Source organism: Mobula hypostoma, chromosome 15, assembly GCF_963921235.1.
Source record: "Mobula hypostoma chromosome 15, sMobHyp1.1, whole genome shotgun sequence".
Taxonomy (NCBI): Eukaryota; Metazoa; Chordata; class Chondrichthyes; order Myliobatiformes; family Myliobatidae; genus Mobula; species Mobula hypostoma.
In genome coordinates, this window is record NC_086111.1 from 29742762 (window position 1) to 29765784 (window position 23023).

Genomic DNA, 23023 nt, shown 5'->3' on the forward strand with positions numbered 1-23023 from the left:
TACTACCAAGGATACTGGCTCACATTCAGAATTTGGCTACAGCATCTCTTGCTACTTTTATTTGCTCATCCTAATTTAGCAAATCAAGGTAGATGTCAAAGTCATAGAAAAGCAATTACAAGCAAGAATACCAATACAACTTCAACTTATTGCTAGGGGACAACTATAACACACATGCACACACACCATAAACTATGGGAAACTAAAATCTACATCTGCATAAGACCATAAAACATAGGAGCATAATTATGTAATTCAACACATGAAGTCTGCCTGCCATTCGATCACGGCCGATTTATTTTCCCTCTCAACTCCATTCTTCTGATTTCACTCCATAATCATCAATGCCCTTACTAATCAAGAACCTATCAACCTCTGCTTAAAATATACCCAATGACTTGGCCTCCACACCCATCTATGGACATGAATTCCATAGATTCACTACCCTCTGGCTAAAGAAATTCCATTTTATGCTGTACCTGATTCCCTTGCTCTAACTTGCTAACTTTGTTTTTCAAAATTTTCATGCTAAAGGTAGGTAAACAGTTTGTCACCATATTTCAACTGGAATTAGGAAAACAATTCATTTTTCTATCTTTTGTAAATCTTACATGAAATTAAGAAATATTTGAAATAAACTGTAAGATTAAGATAATGGCTGGCAAGAGGATGTTATTCTTCCACCACTTCACAGGAGGCGAGTGTGTGCGACTCTGCTGAGGATTAAGTAATGCAATAATTATTTGAAGGATTGTATTAAATAGGCAGTATTTTGGTATGGTGCCATTTCAAAGTAAAATTGGTTCCATCCAATGCACTGTATAGCTATACAACTGAATACAGTGATATGATTCTGCTGGACCAATTTCTTTCTTATAGTTATGACCTGCTTAAGTCCTTAAAGAGATTTATTCATGTCACAAAATTAAGGATGAAGAAATACAGCAATCTGTATCTGCAGTATTTGCTGCACAGTCCAATTACATTCAGGAATGGCCATCTTGTTTCGCTTGAAGATACTCATTTGTGAGTGATTGTTAACTGGATATTGTAAATTCTACATGAAGACGTTCTCTCTTGGGGGAGGGGTAGCATGCAGCTTTCATAACATAAAAAAGAACAAAGCAAACCTGAAACCTGAGCACATAGTCAATCAACAACTTCAGTGGTTACACAAAGTGCAACTGATGAGTTTAATGCACATTCTATTCTGCTTGGCTGTCTAATGGCACTGAAATTTCATCTCATCAGTAAACAGTTTCATTGTTTGGACTTCTGCACAAGACCACTTAAACCTTTAGTATCCAATGGAAGATGCTAACTTTCCATGAACAAGACAGTCACTGTACTTTTCACAACCTTGAAAAGCATTTAGGTTTTGAGGGATGGAATTTCTTTGTCTCTCACAGCTATTTAATTTGATTTCAGGCAACTGATACAGACGTTTTCTTTTTTAAACTACATTTCTGAAAATAAAGTAAGAAAAACTTTAAAAATTCAGATCCATGTGACCAACTCTATTTCCTAAAAGAATGTAGTCAGACAAATAAAATAATGTGAAGGGAATTAGAGACATGGAACACTGTGTGGACTGAGAGCGATAGATTGACCAGAATTTTTCTAAGCTTTAAAAATTTACATACAGGTGTAATAAATTTTTGAGGGAGAAATTTGTGAAGGGAGTTGAAAAGATTCTCTCTCCCCAAAACATATCCTTTAATTTCCCCAAATTTATACATATGGTGTAGCAGAAATTAATTCTGTTGTAATTAATCTTAAAATTGCTGTTGAGTGGAAAACAAATTGTTCCTTGGATAATTCTGTTGCTATAGGGTGACAAACAATCTCACAAACAACCTCTCGACCTGTTCTCTGGTGATTGTCAAATTAAATTCCGAGAATTGTACAATTCAGTTCAATTCAATATACTGAGGCCGGTGCTTTGAAATAATTATTTAAATAGTCTCTCTCACCTGTTCATACTTCTTGGTTCTCCGAAGGTTTTCTTTACCAGTGTGCACACAAATCCTTTTGAAAGTATAAGTGAATCAACATCTACCTTCTATTCAAGCTATGTCTGCCACATCATAACAGCTGATAGGTGAAAACAATTCTTATTTCCCCATGGACTTTTGGCCAATTATCTTAAATTTGCATTCTTTGGTTACCAACCTATTGCCAGTCAGAAATCTCTTCCTATTGACTCCATCAAAATCCCCGATGAATTTGAACAATTAAAATTGATAATATTCTGTAACAACAATATTTAAAAATTAATTCCGTTCCTTTCTGATTCAGCAGCAACAAGCATCTGCACACAAAGTTTATAAGAAAATACTTTATTGAAGTTATATAAAGAATACAGAAAGAAAAATGGTTAATAAAGTAGTAACTGAGACAAAGTAATACCTATTAACCAATCACTAAGCCGCACCATCTGGTATACTGACAGAAGGAACTGCAAGTGTCTGACAGTTTTTCCAGTCTCTTTCTCCCCCTCAATGTTTTTAGCTCTGTCTCTGGTTTTTATCACTCTTAATGACCCAACCTAAAAAAAGATTCCCCTCACTCAAGAAAACTGCCCATTTTTACACCCTTGAAGGCCTTTTATTCTAATACTTCCCCAGAACAAGTTTTTCACTATTTTCTACACTCAAGGCTGTAGACTGGTACTTACACTAAGTTCTCAAAACATTCCTTCGGACTGGTTGTCTTTCTCAAATCATTTCCACATCACAGACTAACACCATTCGGTCTTACAAGCTTCTATTTTGTGTTACACGTTTTAGTATATTCCAAGAAAGTATCAAATTTAACCCTTTGTTCTTACATTCTCTCTGCTATTGCAATATGGAACCAGATTTTTTGGACAGAATGATGAGGTTATAAATTACAGTAATTTTTGACAAGCTTCAAGATATCTCATCCATATTCTCACACTAACTCTTCAATTACATGTCCACACACTAGGCCAAAGGTTAACCTTTCCACTAGTTCATTTGAGTCCTTTTGTCTTCTACTCCCAAAATCCAAAAGCACTTTTCACATTACTACAAAATTAAATTGATTTCTCGTGTCTTCAAACCACTGTATTTGATGTCTAAAACTTATAATACCCTTCTCCAATGTAGCCCGAAGGTCGATTGGAAGTCTGGAAGAAGAGGCCCACTGCCTAAGCCCAAGGTTCGATTTCATTGGCTTACTTTGCTGTTGTTGTTTTGTTCCTGTTATTCTGCTGAACATTATTGGTATGCTACGTTGGCGCCAGAATGTGTGCCAACACTTGCAGTTGCCCCCAGCACATTCCTAGGTTGTGATGGCTGCTAATCCAAATTACATATTCTCTGTATGTTAATACGTATGATAAATGAATCTTAATGTTTTGTTTCGTATTTTCCATATATCATGCTTCATTTCCTTTCATTTCAATCCAAACACATATCAATTACAGCTCACACTAGTCTTTAAACTTCACTTTTAAACTGCCAAAAGCTCCAAGACCCGACCTTCGTCCTACATGCTGTCCCAGAATCTCAATTTGAACTTCATTCTACCTAACATCACTCATCTATTTTTATGTCCCTCATTCCCAAAATCCCACTTTTTTCTCCCTTCAACTTAAATGTCACCTACTCCACAATGTTATTCTAAACTCTTAGGAGACAAACCTTCACAAATGAGAAGTGTAACCGATATTCACTATACAAGGCCAAGAGGCTTTTTGCTAAACTCAGATTTTTGCACATAAGAAACTGCTCAAGATTCAAGATGTTTATTGTTAATTTTTAACGAGTACTATTTACCCATCCTTTTGAGAAAAAAAACTGTTCATGTTCAGGAGGCCTACTGTTGATTTAACTGAAACTGCACCTAATCAGAAAAAAACATTGTCTGTGTTAACTCAGTCAAAGGCTCCAAGCATCTGGTCTGATCATTGCAGTTATGAAAACCTCACATGCAGATAAGATTGTCACTAGATGACTAGCTAAAAAAAAAGAACAATATAAATATTAGAAGGCAAAAGGGTGGGGAGAAGTTACAGAGATGAAGACAGAATCCACTCCTCAGCCTCAACCCAAAAAGGATCTATTCCCAAGAGCCTTTTCGTGATGAATAATCTGTTTGTCTGTAATTCACTGGTATGTTTTTCAAGCTTGTGAGATCTGTACTTGTTTCGTAAACCTTTGTAGAATAATCTCAGTTAAAGTAAGTGTGTCTCAGTTAAATAAAATAACTATGTTTAATCTCCTCATTGGTTGGAAGGGGGAATACATTGTTATAAACAGGATATGTGCTTCACTTTGAAAGAGGGTTGTGAGTTATTGGAATACCCTTTCTCAAAGTATGGCAGAAGCAAAGTTTCTGAATATACTTAAGACAAATGTTTGATAAGCAAAGGGGTGAAAGTAGAGTGAGGTTGCAACCATGATTTTACCAAATGGCTAAGCACGCTGGAGGAGCCAAGTAGCCTACTCCTAGACCTAATCTGTGCATTTTTAAAATATATATTTTGATACAGAAGATTATTTATCCCACAGGTCTGTTAAGAGTGATTTTTGGGTTTAGCACATTAAATTTAAGATGCAGATCAGTCTGGAAAACACACACTTTAATGATTGTCTACATATGCATGAATCCAATCAACATCCCATTGCATGGATGCAACAGCAATTAACACTTATTTTGGGTGTGTTGGCGAGAAGATCCAGACATTTAAACTGTTTAATGTGTAGTTCAAGAAGGCATTGTAAATATGGATTTGTTTGAATTGTCCTGAATTTTCTTTGATCCTTAGCATATAAAATGTGTGTCGTGTTGGGCACAGGCAGATCTCCCCGTCCCCTCACCCACAAAAGGGTTTCCATATGACGCCTGCTGTATCTTGTTTTGTTGAATAAAGAGGCTGCTTCATAGCTACCAATACTTTTCTCTGGTGACTTCATTCATGCAACAAGGTCCATAAGAGCCTCCAGAAAAATAATTCCGTTAGTTCTTTCTCTTCTTTGCTGTGCACCTGCACTGAGTAATTTACATCTTCCAAGTAACTTACCAGCATAACTTTGAGATATGGAAGGACACCACAGACTTACAGAACACAGAAACATAGTCTTTCCTATCCAATTATTTGTCCAAATACATGTTAAGCATTGTTTATAGACCTTCTTCCACCACTTCCACTGATTCTATATATTTATCATCCTCTAAGTAAAAAGGTTACTCCTCAGGTTCCTATTAAATCTCTCTCCTTTCACCTTAAACTTACGCCCTCCAGTTCTTGAGCTCTGGTGGAACCATGACCAGCGGGAGAATATGCAAACTCTGCACAGACAGTTCCCGAGATCGGGATTCCTCCAACTGTGTGGTGCACCACTATGCCACCATGTATAATGTAGACCCGGTGCCTCTTCAGAAAATAACAATGGACAAGTAAAGGGTGTTCCATACTTCTTAGAATGGCAAACCAGGACTGGAAAAAAGAGATGAGAAGACAGAGTAAGCAGGTGGAGGGAGGAGGGAAAGAAGTACAAGGTAGTAAGTGAAATTGGGATGGGGGAAGGGTGAAGTAAGGAGCTGGGAAGTTGATTGGCGAAAGAGATAAAGGGCTGGAGAAGGAAGAAGCTGATAGGAGAGGACAGAAGACTATGGAAGAAAGGGAACAGGGAGGTGATGGGCACGTAAGCAGATGAGGTGAGAGATTGAAATGGGAATGGGGAATAGGAAATGGCGAAGGAGAGTGGGTGGGTAATTACTGGAAGTTCCAGAAAACGATGCTCATGCCACCTGGTTGAAGGCTACTCAGACAGAGTACAAGGTTTTGCTTCTCTAACCTGAGTGTGGCCTCATCGCAGCAGTGGTTATGTATTGATTGATGTGTTGGAATCAAAGCACAAACGTTTGTAGAATTGAAATGTGTGGTCACCACGAGGTCCCACTTTTTCTGGTGAATGGAGCGTGGATGGTTGGTGAAGTGGTTTCCCAAACTATGTTAGGTTTCACCGATATACAGGAGGCCACACTGGGAGCACTGAATACAGTGGATGACCTCAACAGACTCTTAGGTGAAGTGTCACCTCAACTGGAAGGATTGTTTGGGGCCCTGAACAGTGAGGGAGGAGGTATAGGGGTAAATGTGGAAAGTGGGGGAGGGAGGCAGGGAAAGATGTGCTTGGTGGTGGGATGACGTTGGAGATGGCGGAAGTCACAGAGTAGTATGTGCTGAAGATTTCATTACTTATTTCATTTATATGCTCACAAGACGTGAATGACATTCTCCTGGAAATGACAGGGTGCTCAGCAACATTCCCACGAAAGTGTGTCCATCTGGGAGTGCACACATCTTTTGTTAGTAGCTCACAAAGTTGTTTAAAATGCACATAAAAGGTTGTCACCCTTTACCTCGTTGGCATGTTAAGTATATTTCACGATCGTACACAATCACATTTCCTTTTCAGGTTTCTGATGCAGGTGGTGTTGATTTGTTTAGAACTGGCTTATTATTTTGTTTTTAATATTAGAAATTATTGACTATGTCCAATTCCAAAGAAACAAAGGACGTGAAGTGCAAAATAACTGTTAGTTCATTAAAGCAGATGGCTTAATGAGAGTAGAAACTGCTACACCAAAAGCTCACGAGGTCAGGAACTGTGCAGCTACCAGAAATATTCCTGTACAATAGAGAAACTGGTGTTAGCTGCATGTATTATCATGATGCAAACGTTGCTGGAGAATCTGCAAGTGAGAAGAGGAGTGATATTTGCAAATTCGACTTTTTAATGCGTCATTCTGCAAGCAAATCACATATGGAGTGTTCAAAAGATCCGGCAAGAAAATCCTTCATTACACACTACAGGCCTACTAGGTATGTTTTGTGAGAGTGCAGATGAACCAGAGCGAAAACACCCAAACCCAGAGATCAACGTTTATTGGCAGTGTTATGCTAGCTGTTAAAATGAATACCTCTATAAATAAAATTCAGCGCACACATATTGGGCAAAAAAAAAAGAACAGCACAACATTTTTGTGCACACTGGTCATTACAAATTAGAGGGAACATTGGTGCTCAGAGACTCGGGCAGGAATGGCATATTTTCTCCATTTACAGTCCGAATTTTATTTCGTTAGGCAAGTTTAAATTCTCCTTCGCCGTGTGTCACTATTTGAACTTTAATTGAAGGGTCCAGAATTCAGTAACAACCAAAGTGCTATAGAGGTCGAAAACTCATACTTGCCTAAATAAACGCAGATGGTATGCGAAACATAAAAATAGTTATGATCAATTCTAAACATTATTCCTTAATGTAAAGCAGAGGGAGAAAACTGGTGGAGATGCTCACTCAGCATGCGTTCGGGCCCTGACTGGAACTACCCCTGGCTCCTCCTCCCCGTGTCACCCTGTGGAGGAGGGAGCGGGAGAAACCAGTGGGCAGACGGAGTTTTGATTCGCTCGCCCGGCCTTCGTGCTCGGCGGTTCTTCCTCATGGCAGAGGGTAGGTAGGGCCAGCTCTTTCTTCCGCACACTCCGAGCCTTCCGTCGACGGTCTCGCCCTTCTGTTCCGGGTACCCGTTTATTTCCAAACCCCTCACACACTGCAGGCTGCTTTCCCATTTCCCTTTCTCCACCGCGTGGGGGTTGGGGAGGTGGGGGGAAGATTGTGAATAGCTTCGCGCTCCTTTGCCCGTAAGCAAAATGGCGGCTCCGACTTCACTCGCGGTCACGTGTTTCGTTCCGCTGTGACGACGGGCGTACGCGGCGGTACCGCCCGTTCCGTGAGGGCGGCCCTGGCCTGACCCGAGCGATGGCAGACATCGAGGCAGGATCCACGGCGGTCACTCCGCCCTCCGAGAGCGACGTGGAGTCTTGGGAAAGCGGCGGTGAGTCGCTGGAATGTGCCGAGGGAGTGACAGCCGCAAGTGCGGGCAGGGACCAGCCGGCTGTGAATGCGGCGGCCCGGGAGCGGGTGGGCGGCCGCCTGCAGGACAGCAAGAGCCTGGATGGCATCAGCCAGGTGTTGGGCGGTGTCCGAGGCCGCGACTGCAAACTGGAAGGGCGGAGGGCGACCATTTCGAGTGCGCTTGAGCTGGAGGGGACGGTCAGCCACGACGGCGACCTCACCCACTATGTGGCGAACAACTTGCAGCACAAGATCAAGATGAGCTCGAGGCAGAGCTTGGAGTGTGAGTAAACCGGAGGCTTTCTCTGCATCCGACCCGCCCACCGCTGCCGTGCATGGCCCCAGATCTGGGTTTTGTTTTGGTTTACGTTTACACTTGCGGGAGAAAGTTGTACGGTGAAACAAGTTAGCCCATTCACTAGTAAACCACCTCCAGTGGGGACTGTAAAGCTTCCTTTGTGGATGGGCCTGTTTCAATTTTATAAGTATCCTCTTTCAGATGAAGTGTAAATCTAACTGGTACTAATGTCCGGTAAGCTCATGCCTATTTAACCTGAAACCAAGATTACTATAATAGATTGCCTGTCTGTTTTCAGAGTGTTACAGCATGGAAAGGGTTCATGCTAACTATGAAACATTGAACATGAAAATTCCTTCAATCACCTTCCATTCCCATTAATTTCACCCTTCCCCACACCCGATTCTTCTGCCACCCAAATTACAGCAGCAATTAACTGGCCAACTACCTCGTTGCTGGCATTTGGGAGAAAGCCTACAGGGTCACGGAAAGAACGTGTGAACCCCAAACTCCACCCCGACCACACCCGAGCTCAGAAAAGGAACTTGGAAGCAGTAATGTTAAGCACTGCTTTTTGAGGGTTTGACGTAGTATTTGTGGACTGCAATTTGTAGTTGCTGCTTTAAAGGAAGATTCCTCGTTACTGGGTTCCACAGCTCATTTTTTTGGCATGTATAATATATCTCCAGTTTCTCCAGCACAGAGCAGTTTGCAGGAAGTTTTCTGAGTTAATAGTCTGCTAATTTCTATTTTGCAACTAATCTGTCCCTTCAAACTAATGAGTTTTAATTTTCTTGTGTGACAGTGTCAAAATAGAGCTTTATTTTTTAATTTTAATATTTACTGCTGTTTCTATTTGTTTTATTCAAATATGTATCTGTCAACTGTAATTTAGACCCTATTTTGTAAACACTGAAAAATGCTGTTTGATTGAAATGTATAAGAATACTTTAATACAGGCAATTTGATCAAATCATAATTGCTGCAGTCTTGAAACTAGGCTTTATAGCAACATGTATCATTCTGAATTTGCAGAGGCTCATCAGAGCTTGAGGAATTTCTTTTTCTGGGAGGGGGTATTTTTCCAATAAATTGTATGTTACTTCACTGCTAAATTTTGGGCAGCAGCTTCTTAAACACAAACTCCATTGAGTGTAAACCCTTTAGAAGCAACTTGCTTTTGTAATGCCTTTTTACACTTTTAATATTGAGTGTTCTGTAATTTGCCTTATCTGTTTGATATATAGTTTTATTTCTTGATGTCCATTATTCATGTGACACTTCTAACTGGAAATCCCTGAGAAAGATTTAAGAAAATCTTCTTTGAAAATTAACTGACTGTCACCACCTAGGTATTTAACCAATAAAGGAAGTTGGGGTCAAGCAGAATGGCCATTGTCAGAGAGAGTCAGTGTTAGATTGGTAAGCTGAGACTGGTTTGAGAAGTGGGCCAGTGTAAGAGTGGGAAGCTGAGGCTTCACCTCAAGGAAGGGGAAGTGAGCTGAGGTTAAAGTGAGCTTCTGTTAAGTTCTCTTTCATTCTTATTGAGTAGTTAGAGCAGTGGGAATAACAGTAAGAGCACTGGCGTGTTCCTTGTACAGGAAATGTCCCTGATGACTACTCTTGTGAGAAGTACATCTGGCTGCAGTGCTTACAGGCCATGTTAGGGCGCTGCTACTGGATAAACTCTGGATCATTTGGGAAGTTGATGGGGGAGTAGAGACAGGGTTTACAGGGAGGCAGTCATACCCGGGCTGCAGAATGCAGATATCTGGATAACTGTCAGGAGAGGGAAAGATGATAGCAGTCTGTACAGAGTATCCTGTAGCCATTGCCCTCAATAATAACAAGTCTGCTGCTTTGGACACTATTGTGGCAGATGACCTACCAGGAAAAAGCCAGAAGGGCTGGGATCTGGCTCTGTGGCTCCAGAGGGAAAAGAGGAGTGTGGTATGACAGGGGATGCAGTGGTTAGAGGAACAGACAGGAGATTCTGTGGATGAGAATGGTTCTCCTGAATGGTCTTAATCAGTATGCTCATCTATGTATGGAGCCAAAAGAGACAGGGGAGATCATAAATGATTTTTTTTTTTGCATGCACCAAGTCTATTGAACTAAGGCAAAAAAAGTAATCAGATAATGGACTGTATCCAGATAACAGAAGAAGAGGTGCTGGCTGTCTAAGGCAAATTAGGGTGGATGGATTTCCTTGGGGTCAACATTTAAAAGTGAAGTTGGATAGGTATATGGATGGAAGCGGTTGCAAGCAATGTGGTCTAGGTGCGGGTAAATGGGACTAGGCATCAGATCAGGTTGGCGTGCACTAGATGGGTTGAGGGTCCTGCTTCTTTGCTGTAGCACTCTGTGACTAATGGGAATAGGCCATCTTTGAGATTACAGTTGACTACCTGAGTACTACTGCACAGTCCCTATGTCTTATGATGCCTTTAATATCCAAAGTATATTAACTTGTGTATTTTCTTCGGAGGGAGTTTTTTTGGTTGACATAGAAACCTTCATTTTCAGCTGTGGTTAAAATTTATATTGCAATTGACCCTAAAGGAATTTTTTAGTACAAAATAATTCTAGTTATCACTTGTCCCATGAGTTATGCTTCCACAGAAAGTGGGCATACGTGCTTTCTTTTTTCGCAATAAGTTGCAAGTGATTTCTTCGTTCAATCATTGGACAACAATGTATCTGTGAGGCTAGCTAATATATCGAGTTTTAAAAGTACACAGCATGCTAAAGATTTAAGGATAATTCTGGGATTTTCATTTGCGTTTGCTATTTATTATCCAAGTGTCCGGTTAAATGTGGATTCCTCAATGGCACTGCTGGTAAAGCTGCTGCCTTACCACTTCACTGATCTGATATCTTGTGCTGCTTAAAACTTGCACGTACTCCTAGTGGATGTACCAGTTTCTTCCTCCAGTCTGAAGACTTGCAGGTAGCAGCATTATTGGCTGTTCCAAATTGCCCATTGTGTGCAGGGGAGAAGTAAAATCTGGAGAAGAATAAAATGAGATTGGTATGAATTAGTACTTTGTGATAGGTGAAGATTCAGTAGACTTAAAAGTCCTGTTTCCTGGCTTGATGTCATGCAAATTCAATATTTAAAGCGTGAATCTAGTTTGCTTTTGAAGTTAAAAGACGAGTGAATAAATATTAGAAATGTGTTGATGTCTTGGGGATTAAAGATATCAGGAATGCTAGTTTATTGGAATAGAATATCATGAAATTGACATAAAACATGGCACGTCAGGTAAAGACAGCTTAGGTCAAACAAGTCTCTTGAATCCAATATATGTAGGAATACAGTTAAGGATGTCAGGAGGGCAAAAAGAGGCATGATGTCATGTGACAGATAAGATAAAAGGGATCTGTAAGATAGCACATAGGCTAAAGAGGAATCTTAAAGATTCTATACCAATGCTAATAGCAAAAGGATAAAATGGGAAGGTTATTAAGGGCAAGCGTGGTTGTGAGTCAGGGAAGATGGGCCAGGTCTTAATACATTTTATGGAGAAACTCAGAAGTTAGGAAATTCAGTGAAGACAATGCTGAAGTCTGTTGATATTACAAAAGCATGTTGGCAGCCTTGAGGTGCTTGGCTAAATTCAGGGGGTCAGGCCAAGTGTATCCTATGGTGTTGTGGGAAGCAAGGGAAGAAACTGGAGGTTCCCTGAAAAGTATTGTGCATCTTTCTTGGCCAAAGGTGAGGTGCTCTAAGACTGTAATTTGGTTAATTTTGTGCCTTTATTTAAAAAACGACTGCAAGAACAAACCCAAGAATTACAGCTGGTTAGTCAAACACTGGTGGTGGGTAAGTTACTGGGGAGGATTCCAAGATATAGGATGTATCTGCATTTAGAAAGGCCATGGCTGATTAGGGAGAGTCAAAAGTACAGTCGAAGTTTCGGGCTGAGACCCTTTGGCAGGACTGCTGCCTGGCCTGTTGAGTTCCTCCAGCATTTTGTGCGTGTTGTTACGGAAAGTCAACGTGGTTTTGTGAGTGCCCATACTGGAGCTGGCTGTGTAAGATCATAAGACATAGGAGCAGAATTAAACCATTTGTCCCATTGAGTCTGCTCTACCATTTGATCGTGGCTTATTTATTTTTCCTTTGAATCCCAATCTGCCTTCTCCCTGTAACCTTTGATCTTATTAATCAACAATCTATCAACTTCTACTTTAAATATACCCAATGACTTGTTTACAACAGCTGTCTATGGCATTGATTTCACAGATTTACCACCCTCTGGTTAAATAAATTTCTCTTCATTTCCGTTCTGAAGGGACATCCTATTCTGAGGTTGACGTCCATCTGTTCCCTTTCATTCCCGGGATCATTCTCATAAACCTCCTGTAGTTAATGTGCTCTCAATGCCAGCATATCCTTTCATAAATATGGGTCCAAAACTGCTTGCAGTACTCCAGATGTCTGACTAATGCCTTTTTAAAGACTCAGCATTACACCCTTGCTTTTACACTCCGTTTCTATTGAAATAAATGCTATCATTGCAGTTGCCTTCCTTACTACTGACTGAACCAGCGAGTTAACCTTCAGGGAACCCATTTAGAAAATTAGTCTATGACTTTAGCCTTTTATCAAGGTACATGACCGTACACTTCCCTACATTGTATTCCATCTGCCACTTCTTTTCCCATTCCCCCAATATGTCCAATTCTTTCTGTTTCCCCAACACAACCTACCCCTCCAGCTATCTTTATATCATCCACAAACTTGGCCACAAAGCCATCAATTTGTCATAATTAATGTATAACATGAAGAGTAGTGGACCCAACGCTGATCCTTCTGGAACACCATTAGTCAATGGCAGCCAACAGAAAAGGCCCCTTTAATTCTCACACTGCTTTCTGCCAGTTAACCAATTTTCTGTCCGTGCTAGTATCTTTCCTGTAATACCATGGACTCTTAACTAATTTAGTATCATCATGTGCTGTACCTTGTCAAAGGCCTTCTGAGAATCCAAGCAATCACCATCCACTGACTCTGTTTCTTATTGTGTATTCTGGGCACTGGAACCTCTGTATCAGGCGATGTTGGAACGAGTCAGAATACTCTCCACCGTTCATCTATAGAAACTTGCTGCAGTCTTGGTGCATGCCAACTTTCTTCAAAATCCTAATCTTAAGTATAGCTACTGGTACCTTCTTGATTGCATCAATATGTTCAGGCCAGGATTCCCTTTTCATGTTGAAACCCAGGAACTTGATTCTGCTCTCCCTTTTTACCACTGGCCCTTCAATAAACGCTGCTGTGTGTTCTCTGACTTCTTCCTGAAGTTCACAATCAATTCCTTGATCTTGCTGTCGTTGACTGCAAGGTTGTTGTTGCAACACGACTCAAGAAGCCAATCTGTCTCACTCCTGTATATCTCCTTGTCACCATCTGAGAATCTGCCAATAGCAGTGCTGCCATTGGTGAATATATAAATGGTATTTGAGCTGTGCCTTGCCACACAGTCGTGAGTGTAGAAAGGGTATAGCAGTACACTGAGCACACATCCTTAAGTTGAGCCAAGGAGGATGTGAGAAAACCTGAGGACGTGAGGAACTTTGAAAAGTGTAGACAGTTTGTGGAAGAGAGGCTGGTTTTGTGATGTGCTGAACTACATACCAAACTGTAGTTATCCTGGATAGGATGCTTGCTATGGTGCATTGATTTAAAAATTAAATGGTCAAAGCGAGCATGCCAAACTTCTTTAGGCTCCTGTAAAAGTAGAGGCGCTGGTGAGCTTTTGTGGCCGTAGCATCCTGGTTTGTACCAGGACTGTCATGACACCATGTTACTAAGTTCAGTATTTCCTTCCACAGCTCCAATTTATCATTATTTGTGATACAGCCCTCTATTGTCTGCAGAGTTATGGATTGAGTTAGAGCAGTATCTGGTCACACAGTTGTGAATGCATAGGGAGGAGACCAAGGTGCTGAGGCGGCAGCCTAGTGTTGAGGATAATCATGGCAGAGGTGATGCCGTCTATCCTTATTGATTTGTGGTCTGCTGGTCAGGAAGTCAGAGATAGTTGTGAAAGGCATTGAGGCCCAGAGTCTAGGAGAGGAACATTGTACTCCATCTCTACAAGATGATGGTGAGACTGTATCTGGAATACTAGGTGTAATTCTTGTCATCATGATATTGGATATGATGTGCTTAAGTACGAGAAGGTGCAGCAAGATGAGGATGTTGTGGGGACGAGAAGGATTGAGTTTGAGGAGAGCCTGGATTGGGCTGAGACTGTTCTCCCTGGAATGAAGAAGGCTAGGTGAGCTTTTAAAGGTTTATAGAATCATGAGGGCATAGATCTGGTAGATATTCAGTCTTTTTCAAGTCTAAAACGAGAAGGCATGAGTTTAAGGTGAGAAAAAAAGATTTAACAGGAATGCAAGATTTTCACAAAGAAGATGGTGAATACATGGAATGTGTTAGAGAAAGTGGTAGAGGTGGATATATTACAGCATTTTAAAGACATTTGGACAGATTTAAAGATAAGAATGGTTTAAAGGGATAGGAACCAATGTTTGACTAGCTTTGATTGTCATGGACGAGTTGGGCCAAAGGACCTGTACATGCAACTCCGAGGCAGGGCAAAAAGCTTGCTACGAAAGGAAGACTACCTTGTCTGATTTAATGAGTGAAGATATCAACAGCTTGGGAATTGTGAACACCAAATTCATTGCTACAGAAAAGGCTGTTTTCGACTGATGGAATGGTGATGGAATTTATAGAGAAGAAGGGGAGATTGGAAATGCTAGTTTTTCTTAAAAGCAGTATGCTTTTGGACATTCGTTTACCTAATATTTGAAGAGTTAAGAGTTGCGTCTTCCACGTTGTTTAGTTTCTATTCTGATTGATTAGCTCATCATCATGGTCTGAAAGGTCCATACTGTGTTGTACTGTTTATTAAATTTTGATCAGTGTTTTTAAACTCTTGATTTAAAAGTAAAAATGATGCATCAGAGATTTAATACTTTATTTTGTTTTTGTCAGCTGGAAGCAGCGTGAAAGCCAAAAGTATGCAGAGGTTAAAATCAGATATTCCACCAATTGATCCTGGGGTACTGCAAGATTTGGAGAGAGATGCAAAAGAGGTGGCACAAAAAGTTGATCAAATGATGAGAGGCTTAAATGCTACTATCCAGAATGTATGTACATTGTGATTCTGTTTGCTTTCTGATCATCCATGGATTTGCTCAAATGCTTTTTGATTTTCAGCTGTGGAAGAATTATACAGTACAGAAATCTGTCCAGATCTCATGTGCACTGAGTCTTTGAGAGATTTGTTTCGGGGTCCTTTTCCTATATCCTTGCAAGTTCCATTTTAACATAGCTATCATCCTGCATTTTTCAGAATAAGAATTCTATTCTGCTTCTATCCAATCATTCCACCTCTTCACATTTGTTTCTGATTCTTGTTTTGAAATACGCTACAGTTTGTGCAGCATTTCTAGAGAAACAGCTAGTGTTTCGTTAGAATTAAGAGGTTAACATCAAGCATGTTTCAAGTTGCATAGAAGGGGTGGGTGGTGAGCATCGGCGATAGAGACTAAGAAGGATGTTAAATGATGTAGGTACTGAAAGTGGTGAAGAATTGATCATTGTAGCTGATCTGGAGGAGGTGGGAATAGGAGATGAAAGAATGTAGAGGAGAGTAATTAATGTTGAAACTGTGATGTCCAAAAACACTGCAATTGTTATCAATCTGGCATCCAGTATAAGACAATATTCAACATTCAGGCACTTTCTATGAAGAGAAAGAGTGAGTTAATGTTATAGGTTGAGATTTCAACAGAACTAATGATTCTGATACCACCCCAAAGGTTGAATATCAAAAATTATTGTACTTGCTGTTGAGTCCAGGGAGTTCTAACATGTCTAGTTTCAGATAAGACACCATTCTTGCATTGGGTTTCTTGATGCAATGGTTGGGGTGGAATGGAAAAATCAAATGATAAGCTCTGGGCTACCTTTGTGGCCTGAACAGAGGGCATTACCTCACCCTATCTCCAATGTTGAGACCATGTCGTGACCACTAATTTCATTATATTAAGATATCAGTGAGACATTGCTTCACTCAGTAGTGTTCAGGTCCCTGTATGCTGGTGTAGGAGAAAATATAAAGACAGATGCTAAATCTTGCGAAGTGTTGAGTTTTAGATAAAGTAATTAAGGAATGTCTTCCCTTTTACTTAACCACACACTTCCTCGTGATTGGAGCTCTTAACCAGATGCCATTTTTTGTACATCATTCTCTCTCCTCTCCTTTCACCCCACAAACCTCCACTTTCTGTCCTCCATAATTTCTTCTACTTTTATTAAAATGCTATCTAACTTGTATCAGCAGATCAGCTACCATTTTCATGTTTTTACTAACTTCTTTCAGCTAGCACCAATATTATGTCATTTAGTTTCTCTCAGTCTCTGCCCTTCCATAAATACACACTTGTTTGCTCCACCTATCCATATTCTCTGCAAATTAAAATGTTTGAATTCTAACTTTTCCTGATGCAAAGCCATCAACCTAAGTGAGCTGTTTCTACCTTCCACTATTGCTGTCTGACCTGCTGAGTACTAGCAGCTTTTATCGACAAAATAAGCAAAAGCGATGCCATCTGGGACCAACTTGCTGATCAATGGAAAGTTAGTCGCCAGATGGCATATTTTTATAAACAACATAAAAGAAAATCTGTGCCATCTGGTGATCAACTTGCTGATAAATGGAAAAAGTTTTTAATATTAAAAATACAGTTTTGATTTTGAGTTTCTTTTAAAAACTTATTGAAAAGTCCCCAGTTTATTTTTTTTCTTCTCTCTTTAATTAAAACATCATTATCTTTGGAATGATCTATTTCTTTGCTTTCTGTGGTTTTGGTATTCAAAGCAAAATACACAAAACTGAACGCTGCATTCCAACCGGATATTAATGATATTCACCATTTGTATTCGGTCTGTTCTATCTGCAACTTGAATGTTAGTGTTCAAGAAGGAAATGGAGGAAAGGATAGCATGGAAATGTTACTTATTGTGATATCTGACTAAAATTGTGAGAAATTGGTTTTATTGTACAAGACCTTTGAAATGAATCTTGGGTGTTGTTTATTTATGTACTTTAGATGTTAAAAACTATTTATTCAAAGGTTTCCTAATTGGAGCCCGAGTTTATATCATCCAATGTTGACATTCACACATTGAGTTATTCGTGATTTATTAAGTAAAAGTGTTTGGTATACCTGAAGTTAGTCTGCATGATATAGTAATCTAAATTTTTTTGTCCACTTGATATTTGACACTATTCTGTATCTATGTTTAATGTTCCACTTTATTTAGCTACATATATGAATGTGCATTTTCTGTACTGACTTTTGATTCGTTTTGAAAATCCAGATGACGGCACTTAGTGTGGGCTATATTCAGACTTATCGTGATTCAGTTGACAGTCTTGGAGAGTCAGTGGATATGAGTATAAAGGTGAGGGCATTGAACTAATATAAACTACTTGTTTCCTTCTGTACAAATTTTTCTAATCCAGTTTTCTTTTATTTAAGTAAAGACCAGTAATAATTAGGAATTGTTTAACTAAAGTTGCTCTTATACAATGTAAATGTTTAGTAATCACAGTTTAAAAAAAAATTTTGTTGGATTATGTTAGATTATTAAATCATTAACATTTAAATTTGAATTCCGAATATTGCTTGATTTTTGGATCAGGAATCCTTAACACAAGTTGCCAATTTGAAATGGGGAAGGACACTGATTCTGTTAGCAACATTTTAGACATTCAGTAGCTATCTGCTGATTTAGTCCCTGGATATGTTTTTAACCAGCTCAACCTTTTCAAAGAGAACTGTTAGATTAAGGAAAAAATGTGAAAATTAAGTTGGTGTCAAAATAATTTTAATAGAATAAGAGGATATTGCTCTCGTTCTGTAAGTCTGGCTTGCAATACCTCAAAGTAAATATGACCCAGCTAGCAGGAAGGATATTCCTTAGTGCTGAAAAGCTCCTCGTCTTCAATGCTCTCTGCTCAGCCTGTTCGGAAGTTTTAGAAGGAAAATACATGATTTATAGTTTGGAGCATTTGCCACCCTTGCCACCACTTCCTGGCTCTTTGTAACAAAAGGTATTGATCCAGATGACACCGAAATATGTAATCTAAGCTCCTTTCTGATTCTACCTTGTTCATGCCTGTATGAAATGATCATTCAGTTTCCCTGCAACTTGCAGCCTTCCATCCATTTTGGTGCACTGAACAGAAAAGCATAGTGGTTATTGAAAGCTGTGAGATGAAGTTGATATACAAAAGAACCAGGGTATACTCATACACTAGACATATTAATGCCACTGGCATTTGGAACAAATGATCATCAAGTCCAGTAGCAAGTTAACATATTTTATCAGTGTTTGATTGCAGGATTTAGAATGTTTTATGATTGTGTAATGTGTTGGCAAGGTCACACGAGGTCATTTTACCCTCCTTATTTCACCACACTCCTTCAATGGAATTAAAGGAGTGCAGTGATTTTTTTTTACCAGACTTTTTCCAGAGGTGTCAGACTTGCCATGTAACGTGAGTCTGGGTCTGAATTCTCTTATGTTTAGCAGGTTGAAAGTGCTTGACAGGCAACATGCAGGATGAATGCTTGCTCTGCCTGAGAACTTAAGATAAAGGAGCACAGATGGAGAATTCACGAATAGGCTGTTATAGTGAGATGAAACATTTCTTTACTCAGTGGATGGTAAACCTTTGGGTTTATATAGCTCAGATGACTAAGGAGGTGATTAGATTTCTGGACATAATTTTGCTGGAGAATGATGCTGAGGTGGAAGGCCACTGATGATCCTGATCTATGGTGCAGGAGGCTGAAAGTGCCATATCACCACAGCTATCTACGATGCAATGTTGCTAAAGTCCTTAGTTAAGCTTCTGTAATTATACTTGGGAGATGCAAATAAAGTTGAGATTAAAAGTACATTTTATAATAGTTATCCTTTGCGTGCATTTACTTTTTCTCTGCCTGGGCAATTATGAAATCCAAGCAGCACCAGTTTCTGGAAGCATTTATGAAATAATCTACACAGAAACTTCAGAGAATGCAAAGACCAGGCACTAAGTGCTGCTGTCATATTTTGGATATATAAGGCACATTTAGACCAGTTAAATACTTAAGTCTTGTTGATGGTTTATTTCTATACTATAGAAAATAAAGTTTTTTATCTATCCAATCTTGTATTACGTACATTATTTTTTCAGTATTTATAGATTAGATTGTTTATATGTTGGTATTGCTATACTGACGAAAATTTGGCAAGTTTCCACCTCAACTGATTCTGTCCTAAAATGTGACACATTTATCCAATTTCCTATTTAAAGGTTGAGGCACTCTGTAAATAGAACATTTTACAATCACTGTGGCAATCCATTTTGTTGAAGGCTCTTGTGACATATTTCATCACCTTTAGGTTAACGCTGATGTGATTGTGTTTTTAGGGCATGTACACACTAATGGCCCGCTGTGAAGAGCTGGACAGATCAATGCAGCCCATTCTGGTTCTATCTAAACAGATCCGTGAGGTCAAAAGAACTCTGGAAATGTTTGAAACACTCTGCAAGTAAAGCCTATTGCTGATGTTGTTTAATAATTGAACTTTTAAAAAAAAACATTAGCTGCTTTGGACGATGTCCTGAACTGCAGCACTAGCAAAACAATCGAGTGTTGAAGGTAAGAAGACAGAAACTGCATTGAAGAATATAGCATCTGAAGTCCCACAGTTAGCAGCACTAGATGATAATGGCATCTTCGTATCCTACAAAGACAGATTGTTATGCTGCTGAACAAAACATCATGCATTTGACTTGGAAAAATTGTTTAAATTCTTGAATTTTATGCCGTAACTGGTTAGGAGATTTGCATGTGGTCTTTAATAATTCATTATCTTTCATTCTTCAAATTGAAGAACTGCTGTTTTTGGACTAATATGAATTTGCAAACTGCATTGACCAAATGACATTTTCAGTTAGGGAGAACATGCTTTGGAGAGCATGCCTTGATTAACGGTGCAGGTGCAGAGCACTGTCAGTTCACCTGTCTTATGACTGGGAAGCACAATCTGGAGAAAATATAATATTTATCGTAAAATGCACTTGAAATGAATTTGTGGGGAAAGTAACAGGAGTATGTAATAACAGAACTGTAACAAGGTATGAAAATAAGTAATATCTCTGGCATATAACTGCCTTGAAGTATTCTGAATTACTAAAGTTAAAGTAAAATTTACAAAAGCTATTTGAATGAGGTGATGAGCACATTATGATAAATCATGTTTAAATTGAAATAATTCAATTTGTTTTAATTAAATGAAATAAGGCAGTAACTTCATCTGAAATTTAGATATAAATGTGAAACCTTAATATCAAACTATTTTTGGATATAAGTGAGTTCCAGTAACCTGATGGCTTTTCCTGCATCCAGTAATTTGACTACAGCAATGTTGCTAATTATTGCATAGATTTTGGAAGAAGACCTGAAACTTTGTGTGAAGCCAAAATGGTGCAACACATCATGAATGGTATCGTAGTTCAGTTATAGCATGTTTCCTGAGTCATAAGATTGTAGGTTCAAACCATGTTTCAAGGTGACAGCATGTAATTTAGAGTAACTTCTGTGCCAAACAGAAAAATGCTGCAGAGACAGAAATGATGTCCTTTTGTTGAGATGTTAAACTTGCACCAAACATCTAGACATCTTTTGCCTTGCATGGATGAAGGGTGAAATGGCACTTCGAAGAAGAACTGACTTTTCTTTCAGTCGTAGCCAGATCATCTGTCCTAGTTAAATTATTGTACTACTTTAAATACTTGGGTGCTTTGGGATGCTTCCAATAGTGTTGGATTTCCTCCCACATCCCAAAACCTACTGGTTGCTAGATTAATTACTCACTGTAAGTAATTGATCCTGATGTAAGTGGGTATTAGGAGAACGTGGAGATTGAGGGCTGCTGTGGGATGGTTGAGGGACAAGGGACATGAGAGATGTAGAACTGCAGGAAAACAAGTGAGAGAGTGAAATTGCTCTGAGAGCCAGCCAAATAACTTATGGTATGTGAAAGTGAATCACGCCATTATAAACCTTGTTTATACCTAGAGTTCTTTACTCATCTGAAGGGAAGGAAAGCAAAAATGCAATTATCCTCAAAGTTTTGTTATAATTAATATTGCATTCTCTATATGTCTGGAGTTTTTGTGCAAGATGCACATGCTAATTTTTTTCTGGAGATAGTGAAGTGGATCTGCATGGAATGGTTGCACAATTCTGCAGTGATCTGCTTCGCATTCAGGCTGAGTGAAACCAGTTTTGCTTGGTTTAAGATGGTTCCAGAATTGAATCAGGTTTAATATCACTGCCACACAGTATGTTGTGAAATTTGTTACTTTGCGGCAGTAGTACATTGCAATAACTAATAAAATGTAAAGTACTATCTATCTATCTATATATATATATATATATATATATATATATATATATATATATAAAATGTTAAATAAGTAGTGCAAAAAAGGGGAAAGATACTGGGGTAGTGTTCATGGATTCATTGTCCATTCAGAAATCTGATGACAGATGGAAAGAAGCTGGTACTGAAACATTGAGTGTCTCTCTTCAGGCTCCAGTACCACCAGCTCAATGGTAGCGATAAGAAGAGGGCTTGTTCTGGGTGATGGAGGTCCTTAATGTTGGATGCTGCCTTTTTGAGGCATCACCTTTTGAAAGTGTCCTGGATGCTGGGGAGCTATTGCCCATGATGGAACAGGGTTGAGTTTACAACTTGTTGCAACTTTTTCCGATCCTTTGCATGCCCCCCCCCCCCCCAGCCCCGAGCCCCATACTAGATAGTGATACAACCAGTTAGGATGCTCTCCACAGTAAATGGGTATGTCTCTAGAAATATACATGCACCTTTGGTGACATATCAGTTCCTCTCAAACTCCTAATGAAATTTAGCAACTATTCTGCCTTCTTCAGAGACATTGTCACCCAGGAACTTGAAACAGCTCATCTTTTCCACTTCTGATCCCTTGTTGTTACCAAAATGCAATCATCAAATATAAAGATTATAAATATGTTAAAATGAATTAGAACATGTCACTGGTGCTTTGAAGTTTTATGATTCAGTTTTGTGCAAGTTGTATACTGAATTTAAACTAGGCTTCTTGCACAGTGTCTCAACAAGTTATTTTAATTTTTAATATTTGGTTTATAAAAGATCCTGTCAGTCTTAACTAGGAGAAACTCCCACAATACACTCAAATTAGAAAGTGTTTTTGTACTAATATTTTTCTTTGAGATAGAAACATGGAAACCACCTCCCAATTCAGCAGATCTCCTACCTCATTTGAGTAAGCTTGGTTATTGTCCTTTAAGGCCATCCCATCAAGGGTGTAAGTCTTTAACTTGGGGAATAAAACCAGTTAATCTTTCCAATTTTAATCCTAACTTTGGTGAAGTAGAGAACATTCACTCTATTTTGGTTAGCCCCATTATTGTCACAGATCAACTTAAAGTAATTTAAAGAAGAATTATGTAATTTGAGAATTAGTGTTGCATCTGAGTATTAGTGAATTCCAAACTAACATGACAAGCATAGTAATGATTTTCTGTAATCTGGCAATTTATTTATCTGATTTCTTTAATAGATAATGAGAATCTAAAGTGCTGGTTCTTTCCCCCCCTCAATGCAAAATTATAGAAATCCTGAAAATATTCAGGAGTTCAGGCAGAACCTGACCTTCATCAAAATTCCAAAACTCTCACA

At 39.1% G+C, this 23023-nt stretch overlaps 1 protein-coding gene across 1 annotated transcript; it reads left to right on the forward strand.

The window, feature by feature from the left end:
- Window positions 1-7500: 7500 nt before the first annotated feature.
- On the forward strand, window positions 7501-20350 carry borcs6 (BLOC-1 related complex subunit 6). The gene is made up of 4 exons (XM_063067885.1): window positions 7501-8175; window positions 15206-15360; window positions 17600-17683; window positions 19704-20350. The coding sequence occupies exons 1-4, from the start codon at window positions 7797-7799 to the stop codon at window positions 19827-19829; spliced, it is 744 nt and encodes a 247-aa protein (XP_062923955.1). The 5' UTR covers window positions 7501-7796; the 3' UTR covers window positions 19830-20350.
- The last annotated feature ends 2673 nt before the right edge of the window (window positions 20351-23023 follow it).